This window comes from Salminus brasiliensis, chromosome 1, assembly GCF_030463535.1.
Source record: "Salminus brasiliensis chromosome 1, fSalBra1.hap2, whole genome shotgun sequence".
In the NCBI taxonomy this organism is placed as follows: Eukaryota; Metazoa; Chordata; class Actinopteri; order Characiformes; family Bryconidae; genus Salminus; species Salminus brasiliensis.
In genome coordinates this window covers 18,951,026-18,963,857 of record NC_132878.1, presented here as the reverse complement: position 1 = coordinate 18,963,857, position 12,832 = coordinate 18,951,026, and the positions used below count along the sequence as shown (strand labels likewise).

Below are 12,832 nucleotides of genomic sequence, written 5' to 3'. Positions count from 1 at the left end.
CTAAGATCCACAGCCAGTGCTAAGTGTGGGCTCAAAAGGTATAGTAAGTGTAGTATAGTGATCGACTATGGAGCAGGGGTGTAAGACTGGTGTTTGTGATTCAGAACAAGTCATCTAATATCAGTCCGTGACCTCACTAATGCAAAGTCTTCCTACAATACTACAGGCTGTTACTGCAGCAAAGGGGAGCAAACTCTCTATTAATGCCTTTGATTAGAAGTGAGCGATCATGATACTGACTGGAATGTATCACAACATTTTGACACACCTAATATTTTAATAAAATGCACTAGTATTACTAGATAACATAAACATCCAAAAATGTTGTTTTTTAATTGGGTTAATTTAACTTAATAACTGAACTTCACTTTATTAAGTGCAATTAACATTTTTTAATGCAACAGGTTAACTTTTTAAGATAAAGCACATATTTTAGAGTGTTCAGTGTAGTACAGTCATTTTTATTCAAAATGATCTTTACTACATCCAATTAAATGAGACTAATTAAGCTCTTTTTACTGAAAGATACAGTTGGCCATTGTTCTTTAAAGCCATACAGTATTTACAAGGTGCTCAGATTGTGTGTTAATATCAAAATGAATCCCAACAACAATAAAATATCTTTATATTGTCCATCACTGCCCTTCAGAAGAAATGCTGGACAAGAAAGTATTTTGAGTAAACTACTGGATCTAGAGTAGGCTGGATGTCCTTAAACTTTTGACAGACAGTGTGTTTAAAACGTCCTTCATGTTTCATCTTTGTTTAAAAAACACCATGGTGATTCATTGTGTGTGTGTGTGTGTGTGTGTGTGTGTGTGTGTCAGGCTGTCAGAGATGCAGGAGCTAAAAGAGAACCTCACACTTCAGGCAAATGAGACCCTAGCTGCCTACCTGTCAGTGCAGGAGCAACACGCTGATGCAAAGGCCATTTTACAAAACATCACCTCCACTCTACCTGAACTGCAGGAGAACGTCACCAGGATCACCTCACAACAGCTCAGGGAAGCAGATGCTACAGGACCACAGCTGAAAGAACTGATACAGGTCTGTTCACACTGCCAATGTGCTTCACTGTGCTTCATAAGGTTTCATAAGGCTCTTTCAGACATGCACAGTAATCCAGAACTTTTCTGAACATTACCCGGAGCAGCTGTATGTGTGAACACAAATGTCCAAGTTTGTTTCCTGGACATTACCCGTACTTTATACTGCCAGCTTCCTAGTCAGGGTAATGCCGAGTGAGCCTGGAGAATTCACAGTGGGCTTATTGATGTTTGTAATGCAACAAAACAAGATTCAATGCAAATTTGGCTATTTTTAACATACTTTATAGCTTTTTGATATAAAAAGTAGATGACATAACATGACAAATGACAAATATGGGGAAATAAATTTGTTTATTGCAAAACAAGACAAATTTTCATAAAATTCAAATCATAAGAAAGTATTTTTTCTACTTATGCATGTAAATATAGTATTGATCGAACATTTACATTGAACTGTTGACTTTTCAACTGTTGTAATCAGATATGAGTGAGATATTGTCATAGTTGGTTAGGCCAGACACCGAACTTTTATTAACAGAAAAGGGGTGCAACACAGTGGGTAAATGAAAGCAAGCAATACAGCAACTAAAGTGATTAAACAGTAAAAGCTGGTGAGGGAGAACTGGGAACACAAAACAACCTACCAGGCCGTGCCTGGGGAGATTTCAGGGAGGACAAGCGTGAACCACGCAGAGATTACACAAACTGGGGGGAGAGAGCTGGGGAACCAGCCACTGAACCCTAAACAGCTAGGCTGACCAAACCTGAAGACGCGAAGTCAAAGAGGGTAACCTAGCTGGAGCGAGAGTCGCGGATATATCCAGGGAGCGAGCGAAGGTGCCTCACAAAACTCGACGCTAGAAGCAAGGTCCACTAGTGGACCTGAACTGTGAACCAAACTGGCCTAAACAAACCGTGATCTGAGTCACGAACCTCTCGGGCTACAATTCTCGGCGAGGAGCTCTGTAGCCGAGCTTCTTAAGTACCCCCTGTCTCAGGTGAAACACATCAACTAAACAACACATGATAAACCTGAATCAAAACACATGAAAATGGACAAAACACTGAACCAATACATTGAATCAAACATGAACATAAACACAACCGAAGTCCTCGTGTGAGCCTGTGGGCGGCGGCTCGGAATCGCCCCGGGGAGGACGCGATACCAAGAGGGCTGACAGATATAAATCATTTCAAATTAAACTTTAATTTTCTTATTGAAAACAAGCCAAACAGCTCAAAATCCTTATGTAACTTTTTGGAGGTTCTTCAGTTCTCAGTTCTTCAGTCACTGTGGAGGAACTTTAAGATGCTTTGAGGAACTTTAAGTTTTTACAAGAAAAAGGTTCCTTGAAGGTTTCTTCAAAGAAGTTCCTTCACAATTTCAAACTAAGGAACCTCCAAAAGGCCCTCAAGGATCTTATACTTTTACCAGTGTACCACAGGAGTAATAGGGGCTTATAAAATGATTGGCAGATGGGATATCAAATTTGTCTGTACACAATATTTTTACCTAATTTAAGAAGGGACTTTCAGTGGAAGTCACTGTAATAAGAGTTTATTCGAAGTCATTTCTGAGCATTTCTATTGGTCCATTCATCATTAAGTTTGGATAAAACAAAAACAACAACTGCCAGATAAAATGTGTATACAAAAATGGGTATACAAGGTATACATAAGCATTATGTATAATTTATGCAAAATTACATTGTATTGTATTAAGGGGCCTTAAACTAAAGTAACAAACTTTTGTTTCATTTATAACACTGTTATAAAGAAAAGGCATTGCCCTGTAACAAAATTATGAAACTACTTGCTATGAAATGTATTAAAGCATCGAAACTGAAAGTAGCGTGAGATATTATAGATGATATGTATGCTTTTCCCTATGTAGAAAGCCTTTAATTAAAGTATAATTGTTTTTTTTTTTATGTTTGTGTTTTTCTCTTTGGGGGGGGGGGTTACACAGGAACAAATTCTAAACACTTTGATTTCTTGTTTAGAGTCTGGACCTGGCCAATAGAACTACAAATCTTGATATCTTGATCCAGTCGAAGGAGCAGCTGCTAAATAAAACCAGAGAAGAGGTAGAGCCTCAACTGAACAAGACCCTGAAGACCATTCAGGAGTTCCATCAAGTGAGTGCAGCCAAAACTAAGACTCCATGCTAGTGCTACCACTCACAAGTAACTGTCTCTACTGTACAGGAAAGGGTTATACCCAACTCCACACCTCATCCCAAAAATATTGGATGGAGCACCATCATTGGCAGGTCCATGTTTATCTGCTCCAGAGAATCCTATTCTATTAGCAACACTTGTAGCCAAGCTGTAGATGTCGATGTTGATGTTGATGTTGATGTGAAAAACTAAGTCTGAGGAACTTCTTGAAGATTTCCCCTGGACGCTTCAGACAATTTCTAGATTTGTTCTATTATTCTATTATCATATATTGTATCATAATTATATATATATATATATATATATATATATATATATATATATATATATATATATATATATATATATGCAAACAATCAAAGATTATTATACTAATGTTATTTGCATTTATTCTAATATAAGTGTTTTACTGAGCAAATAAACACTTTTCTGCCCAAATTAGCATCTTATTTGTTTTCATTTTCACAGTGCCAAATCCTTTTCAGTACCGTATAAAGTAGCTTACATTATATGTGCTTTATGACTGACATGCTGTGTTATTGTTTCCTATCTCTTGATCCTGTATTCTGTTTAAGTTGACATAAGCAGGAAATGTAATCCACAAGCAGGAAACAAGTAGAATACTATAAAACATATAGCGGCAAAACAACACACACATAAAAATTACACAACTGAGTCTGCCAAATCTGCCGTAAATAAGAGATTTCACTTTAACGACTTTCTTTGTCTTTGCAACAATGGCATTATGTCTCATTTTTTCTTTCTCTGTGTCATCTCCTCTGCCTCTGAAGCTGACAGCCCTTACCCAGGGACTTAAAGAGGCAGCTCTTTCTTCAGTAATAGAAGCCAAGAAGACAGAGTCGGAGGCCTTTTCCCTACGGAAGAATCTAGAAGGTAAAGCTATTAGCCATAAAGGGTTCTTTATTGTAACACATCCTCAATATCTTTCTCTTTCTCCCTTATTTTCAAAAGCATAATGCATTTCTGATATTGAATATGCTCAAAGGAAGGAAAGATAAGCTTGCAAGGTAAGATTCCAGCTTGACAACTAGACTGGTACAGAATAGAATGTAGACTTGCAGGGCAGATTTCGAGGAAGGATGGGTCTAAAAAGAGTGGAATAGAAACTCATTAGGAATTGCAAGAGGGGAATCAAGCTAAAATAAAAAGGTATGAATGATTCAACGACAGACTGTGTGAAATTGAAGAGAATTCTGCAGAACTTCTATAGAAATTCTGTGCAAACAAATAAAATGTTAGGCTTCAGAGAAATTGTAAAGTCATTTATATGAGCAGTAAACATTTATTCACACAGAAAAACAATGACATTAGATTACATACAAATAAACATTTGTAATTTTGTAATTTGTGTATCAATGGTATCAGTGTTGGCTTGTTAGTTTCCATCGTTTTCCTTGAGGAAGTTCAATGTGGAAGAATTTAACTTAACTTTGGGAGAAGGACCATGCCCATAACCCCTCCTTCAACCCATACCACACAGTTTATCCTGTCTCCTCCTTCTTCTTCTTTGGATTCCTAGCTAAAATAGAGTCCGGCCTTTTGTTCCACCTCAGGGTGTGGTCCAGACTAGCAAGGTTTATACCTACTTTGCAATACCTAGTTTAGCAAATTATAGCTCTGTGTAACGTTAATGAACATGTCAGATTCTATCGGCTTTCACTCATGTCAAAATCACAATCAGGTATCAATAAAAGTAAGGGATAGGACAAAATCAGACCAGAAGCCAAGATCCAACCTGATATGAAAAAAGGGTCAAAAATCAAGATGAATTTAATGATCCCCAGTTGCAGATGCTTGGACTTGGAGTTGACATCATTATCCTGAGTCCACAACAGACATGACACTGGGGGAAATATAACCAAACCTGCATTCTTTCAGCCAGCCCACACAACATATCAGTAACTGTACTGAACTGTACTTCCTACTCTATTTTCCCTGATAAAACCCACTTCCTTGTGCAGAACACAATCATTCCAGCACAGCTCAATGTTGGGAGTGTTTATTCTCCTCCAACCGATGCCTGATATTAAGCATGGTGCCAATAGGTTCATGTTGGTCTGCTCCAGAGAGTCATATTCTATTGGCAATACTTAAATTAGCTGCAGATAAATAGTTTTTAAACACTACCTTGGCTGGTAGAGTTGCATAGAATAGAGTGCAGTCACACAGTCTGTAACTCTCTCTCCTGACTAAGGCATACATCAGGAATGGCCTGTCCTCCGCACTCAGACCAAGGCAGTTCTGAAGAGAGAGAGCATCATGGAGGAGAAGACCTTGATAGAAGTGAAGAAAAAGGTGAGACAAGCTGAAAGAGCCCTGAAGCCCATCCTGGAGAATGCTACACTAGCTAGCAACACAGCTGCACAGACCATGGACATGGCCAATGCTGTGGCTAAGGTGAGTTTAGAAACATATCACTGTTCCCCAGAGGAGCAGCATTTACACTGAAAGTGCTTTCACACATACATATTATTTTACTCTGGAATCGGACAAATCAAATCAAATCTCTGTGAAGTTGATGTGCCAAATTACCTGCATGAGAGATACTTTGGTATAGGAAATGACTGGAACAGCTCATGTCTGAAATGTCTGAAAGCTGGGAAATACAGTGATGTCTAAAGAGCTGATGTGTTTTGAGTTTTTAAGTGAAAACAGCATGGAAATGTATTTTGTTCATGATTCTGGAGAAGATTCACAAAAACCTACTGTTTGCATATGTAGTATGTGCATGTGTAAGTGGCAGTGGTGGCTCGGCGGTTAGAGCACCGGGCTATTTATAATAGGGTTGTGGGTTTGATACCTGGGCCTGTTGTTAGGCCCATTTGAGCGAGGTCCTTCACCCTTTCTGCTCCCCAGGTGCTGCAGCTATTTGCTTTGGGCACATGTGTTCACAGTCACTGTGTGTGTGTTTAATCCCTAGTGTGTGTTAAAGGCCAGATTCTATCTTTGTCCAACACAAATGGTGAATTTGATTGTCTTGTCTCTATCTGCTTTTTGTTGTTTTGATCTGTACTGGGATGTATTTGTTTGCACAGTCAACTTTTAAGGTTTTTGCAGCAAAAAAGCTGTGTAAACACAAAAATGTAATAAAAAGGGAATGAAATTAAGGCATTGTTGGCGGTAAATAGATCAGGTCTTGTTTACCACCACTTGACATTATTGACAACCAAATTGATCATTTGTGATTGACACAGATAGAGTTTGGCTTCTGCTTTCATTCCATTCGTGCGGTAAACACACACATACACACCAGTGAAACACACACAGTAGACAGTGAGCACACATGCCCGGAGCGATGGGCAGTCATTGTTGCGGCGCCCGGCAAGCAGAGAGGGTGAAGGGTCTTGCTCAAGGACCCAACAGTGGCAACTTGCCGAGCCTGGGTATCAAACCCACAACACTGTCATCAATAGCCCTGAGCTCTAGCCCTGAGCTCTAACCACCACTGCTTCACTTTTATGTCTGCTATAAACAATGTAAAGTACAATAGTTTTCAATACAGTTCTGCTGCATCTGTAACTCTGCCTCAATTGACGATGAAATAGTGAGGACATCTGAATGTTGATGCTCCCATTGATGCAGATGCATTATTCTCTTGCTCTGTTCTGCCTCTGCAGGCTTCTTTTCAACCCCCTTCTCAATTACTACCGCATCAGTCCACATGCTTATTTTACTTTCAGATGCGCACTCAGCTTGTAAAATGCACATGAATTATATGACATTATATTTCCTGACTGTATGGGGAGCCTAGGAGCAAGAACTACCATAATATAATGCTGCTTTAAGTGGAGTCGGTTTCTGCTACCCAGACTGCTTTTGCAAAGACAAATTAGCAATATAAGTCAACATGCAATCTGCATCACCCCTTAACTTTAAATCAATCAAATCAAATCATGTTTATTGTCACATCCCAGGTGTTTACACAGATGTAAAGGTGAGTACATAGTCCCTCATGGTAGGGAGGCAGAATGTGTACACATTAACATACACAATACATACTCTCTATATACTTTCTTATATAAACCTTATATATCTGCACCTTATATAAAGCTCGCTTCATACGGCACATTCAGAAATACCTGTACTGTTTTAGTTAACTTTTCAGTTGGATGCAGAATATAAAGTCCTTTTAATTGTGTAAATCCTTTTATTAACAAGTACATTCTAGATATACAGAAATAGCCCCCTTTTAACTGTTTTTAAAATGAAACAAATAATACCTTAAGAAACAATAATAAGCCTGTAGCATTCCAAATTCTGATCTGAATGTGGGCTCAATGCATTCAACAATAAGGACAACATCATGCTTATTTTGTACATTGACAGAAAATACACAGTGTCTGAATGCATTACTTTCAGTGTTTTTGTTAAAATAAGGTAATAGAAGGATATAGAAGAAGGCAAATGCTAATCCTCAGTCTTTTGCTCACTGTCTGTGGCAGGATGCCAAGGCATCTGTGTCACGGGGAAAGCAGATGAAAAGGGCATCTGCGCAGCTGAAGTCTGCTGTGCATGCATCTGTGCAGCAGCTGGCTGAGCAGGAGAACACAGTGGCACAGGTGCAGTCAAACATGCACAAGGATGAGGTGAGCAGTCCATATAGGTTTCATTATCTGAGCTGGTGAATGATTATATCTGTGCCTCCTAAAGCTGCACTGCGTCATACCAGTTTACGGTTAACAGTTTCTTTTTGTTGTTGTTGTCATCAACAAAAAAAAAGAAATTGACACCAGCATGAAAGTACAATATACAGTAATGTAGTAATGTATACACTACTGTTTAGACGTTTGGAACAGGAGTGTATTAAATGATCTGAATTTATAAGCAAATAAATGAAATCACTGAGTAATGTTGAATGGTGAAATTCTAAATGCTGAAATTACAGAGTAATATGAAGTATTAAAACTGTAATGCTAAGTACTGAAATTACTGAGTAATGTTAAATACTGAAATCACTGAGTAATGTTAAATACTGAAATTACTGAGTAATGTTGGATCCTGAAACTACAGTGTCATGTCAAATTACTGAGTAATGAGTACAGAAAATAATGAACAGTGTTGAATACTGAAATTACTGAGTATTGTCAAGTCTTGAAATTACTGAATAATATTGAGTACTGAAATTACAGAGTAATGTTAAATACTGAAATTGCTGAGTAATGTTGAATACTGAAATTACAGAGTGATGTTAAATACTAAAATTACTGAGAAATGCTGAATATTGAAATTAATAAGTAATGTTGAATATTGAAATTACTGAGAAATGTTGAATACTGAAAATACTGAATAATGTTGAATACCAAAAAAAGACTGTGTAGTGTTGAGTATTAAAATTACAGAGTAATGTAAAATACTGAAATTGCAGAATAATTTTAAATACTGAAATTGCAAAATAACCTTAGATACTGAAATTACAGAGTAATGTTGAGTGCTGAAAATACTGAGCACTGTTGAGTACTGGAGTATTCTTGGAGGTTGAAATTACTGAGTATTGCTGAATGCTGAAATTACTGAGTAGTGCTGAGTACAGAAATTACTGAGCACTGTTGAGTACTGGAATTACAGAGTAATGTTAAATACTGAAATTACTGAGTAATAGTGAATACTGAAATTACAGTGTCATGCCAAATACTGAAACTACTGAATAATGTTGGAAGCTGAAAGTACAGAGTATTATTGAATGATAAGATAACTAAGTAATATTAAATACTGACATTACTGAGCTTTGATGAATTATAACATTGCTGAATAATGTCCATTATTGTAATCATTGAGTTTTGTTGAAAGCTAAAATACTGAGCAAAAATGAATGATGACATTTCTGAGCAACACATTTCAACACATTTCTAAACACTTACTGCCCACATAAAAAAACGCTGAGGACTTTGCAGAGTATTGTCCATCTTGGGTGCACTGTGTCAAAGTGTGTGCTCCTATGAAGGAGAAGTGGGAAATTTCTACCTCTTTACTACGTGATATTGTGTAAAGAACTGAACGAGGCGCAAAACTGTTCTGAATGGCTCTTTTCAGTGATTTGCACTGGATTTTAGTGTGAGGCGAAATGTTTGATCTGCTTTACACACTTTGGTTCTAGTGTTTTTCTGAATGCTCTCCCTTTCTCTGCTCTACAGGCAGATGTTTCATTAGAGGTTGTGAAGGACAGCATGGAGTCAGCTAAGATCCAGTTGGAGGCATTTACACACACACTGGCTGAGCTGCTGAGTCAGTTAGGTACATTTGGATACCTTTCTTCTTTCCTGTCATTTTGTTATCTTTTTCTTGTCCATTCCACATCTGTCATTTTCTTTATTTGTCTTTTCTTTTCTTACCTGTCTTTTTCTCTGTTTTCTTTACCTGTAACATTTCTGTCCTCTACTGTCCAAAACTGATGTGTTCTTGCTTTTTTCTTTAATTTTCTGTCTTCTTGTTTTTTCCTGTCTTGTTATGCCTGTCTTGTCTTTTTCAGTCTGACAGACTACATGACAGATACATTACAGAGCCTCTGGCCTACTCAAATGACTGAGTAATGTTGAATACTAAAATTACTGAGTAATGAAGAATAAAGAAATGACTGAATAATGTTGAATACTACAATTATTGAGCTATTTTGGATGATGAAACTAAGTCATCTTGAATACTGAAATGACTGAGAAATGTTAAATACTCAATTACTGATTGATGCGGAAGGATAAAATTTCTGAGTGATGTAAATCTAGCAGTTGTTCTTTTAAATTCTGTCACACTTTCATGATGAATGGACCAATAGAAATGCTCCAAAATGATTTGGAATAAAATCAATTTATATCGACTTCCATTGAAAGTTGAGAAGGTTTTTCTTCTCTTTAAAAGTTGCCTTTTTATATTGATACATATATTTAAAAATTCTGTATGCTGTAGAGATCTAGCCAAATATGAATATGTGTCACAGTTTGTCACCAGACAGAGGCGGATGTAATTGCAGGATATTTTAATGCCGGACAAGAAAACAGAAACCAAACAAGCAAAGCTTACTAAATAAACACAAAAATCCCATAAACAGGCCAAATCTACAAACCATGAACTGACATGGCCATGTACGCAACAGGAACATCTTCTCACATACATGCACCAGACCAGACAAGGGATGACTGAAACACAAGGGGTACTTATACAGAAACTAACAAGAGACTCACGAGTAACACCTGGGACTAACAAGGGGCCGTGGCTACAAAGGAGACTCTGGTGGAAACAATAATGGACAGGCGTGGCTAGGGCAGACAAGACACAAACAGAGCCATGTGCTTGGGAACAAAGGCAGACATAACAACAGGGGCAGGCATGACAATACGCTACATTACTGAGAATGAACTGGCAATGCAATATACTGTTGATTACCACATAACTGTTTAGTGTTTCCTTGCACTAAGAAAACAATAGAAAGGCCAGTGACTGAAAACTCACACAGAATAGAAGTCAATTGGGCTTTGAATACAGTGATTTTTTATATATATATATATATATATATATTAGTTATAGTTATATTTGGTTTCTAGTTTGTGCCTCAAAGCATTTTCCTTTGTATAACGAGTTAAAAATTAAATCATTGTTTAACTATTGCTGAAGGAAAATTGTAATTATAATTGTTATTGTTGTAATTATTCTTCTTCTTTTTATTATTAAATATCTCTCAAAATACATGTTTCCTTATGCAGAAGCGAATGCGGCTGTGGGAAAGTATGACCGTGTGCTGAATGAGACGGCGGCCCGCCTGCTGATTCTGCGGGCCAGCGTGGAGAACCCGGCATTGAGTGGAAAGATCCAGAAGCTGCGTGGTGCTGCCGAGGACCAGCAGAAACAACTACTGCAGCTGGAGCAAAACCTGCAGGACATAAGAGAGGAGAGGGACAGCCTGACAGACATCATTCAGAACCTGCCTAAGGAGTGTCCACAGCGGGGACATTGAGGGAAGGAGAGTAGGAGAGGAGAGTGAGAAAGAGGAATCTTACTCAGAACTGAAATTATAAGGAGTGTTAGTTTTTTCAGCCTAATCTCTGTCTGCCACATCTTTACTGCACTGTCTGTTACCACAGGCAGTCATTTCAAAGCATTTCCCTGAACTTAGGAGAGAGCATAAAGCCTAATGAGTAAAAACAGCTGGGCAGCTGGTGAATTTGGTGCATGAATGAATAAACAAATACTCACCTCAGAGGGAGATAGATAGATATGAGGGAATGTAATACCAATATTTTATCGTACATTCAGACACATTAAAATGGCAATTGCAATTCATTTCCGGTATCCATGGCAACCAGAAAAAGTCAATTTAGTGTTTATCACTATTTACATATATACTGTATCTTTGGCAGGTGTATCTTGAAGGTCTGTCACAAATTTGACTAAATAGAATGTAGAATTTATTACTACATGGAAGCATTTTTGCCTTGATCTCCGTCACACCAACCTATTTAATCATAAATAATAAATGTGCTGTCACATGATTTCACATGATGAAGAGTCACTTTTAAGTCTTTAGATGAACAGATGAGTTCAAAGGCTTTTCATTTCTTCAAGATTGATAATAAGTTGTTTTCTACAGCAAGCATAACATGTCCACCCCGTCACACAATGCAGACTTATAATATTGCATCATTCATCAAACTTTTAATACTTACAGAAACATCACATCATGTACTGATATTAGAAGGACTAAGCTTGTTAAGCGTAGCAGACAGTTTAACCTGCAGTCCCCTGTCCTGTCAAAGCTTTGTGCCACTAAGCGTCACCACACTCGTAACATATTACAGGTCTAGCATTTGACTGATGCTCGTATTTACAGCAACTTACAGTTGAATCACCTCATTCAGGGTCTTGCCCAAGAGCTCTTACCGGCATGTGGTGTTTGACCAGCTGGTGAATTGAAGCCCTTGGTGAAGGCTATGATGTTACCCACTATGCTACACCAGCCACAAATTCTTCCATCTCTAAAAGACCAAATTATACAGATTTACAACCCGATATTCTAATGTAGTTATTGCGGTTATGTAATCAACTAAACACCACAGATCTGACAGACAGAGATTAGGATGAAACTCTGGAGTATTCCTTCAAATGTAGTTAATAGGAAGAGAGAACGAGACTCTCTGTCTGCTCTTCAGTTCCTTTTTCATGTCAGTCCCTTTATAAAGAATGTAAAATATATGTGCCATACTCTGTGATTAAATATTGATTTCATTATAATAACAGAACTGTAGGTGATTGGTCTATGTGAGTAAGTTGAGTTGGCATTAACATGTGTTGAGATCTGCGTAGAGGACAATATTCACTGATGCTGTGAGTGAGAGAATTTCTGTGCATATTTGGGAAATGTATTTTGGACTATCAGTATGTGGCCAGGCTGCATTCATTTGGTAAAGCAAGAACCAACATGATGTTCATGACGAACATGCAGTTTCATATTTGACCACAAGATGGCACCATATACCAGCTGTAGGGCTTTGGTTTGTTTTTTTTCCATATACACAATATACACTGAATTGCAGGATGTGTTTTACAAGAAATGCTGATGTCTCATAGCAAATAAACCAGTTGAAAGTAAGGTGTGAA

The 12,832-nt window shown here is 37.7% G+C and overlaps 1 protein-coding gene across 2 annotated transcripts in view; it reads left to right on the top strand.

The window, feature by feature from the left end:
* The window catches only part of lamc3 (laminin, gamma 3), a 161,336-nt gene extending 148,504 nt beyond the window's left edge, over positions 1–12,832 (top strand). For both annotated transcript variants that reach the window (XM_072674061.1, XM_072674054.1), the window contains 7 exons: positions 828–1,047; positions 3,053–3,187; positions 4,021–4,123; positions 5,445–5,647; positions 7,693–7,836; positions 9,382–9,481; positions 10,942–12,832. In XM_072674061.1, coding sequence (XP_072530162.1) covers positions 828–1,047; positions 3,053–3,187; positions 4,021–4,123; positions 5,445–5,647; positions 7,693–7,836; positions 9,382–9,481; positions 10,942–11,192 — 1,156 coding nt within the window. In that variant the 3' untranslated portion in view covers positions 11,193–12,832. The remainder of the gene's footprint in view (positions 1–827; positions 1,048–3,052; positions 3,188–4,020; positions 4,124–5,444; positions 5,648–7,692; positions 7,837–9,381; positions 9,482–10,941) is intronic.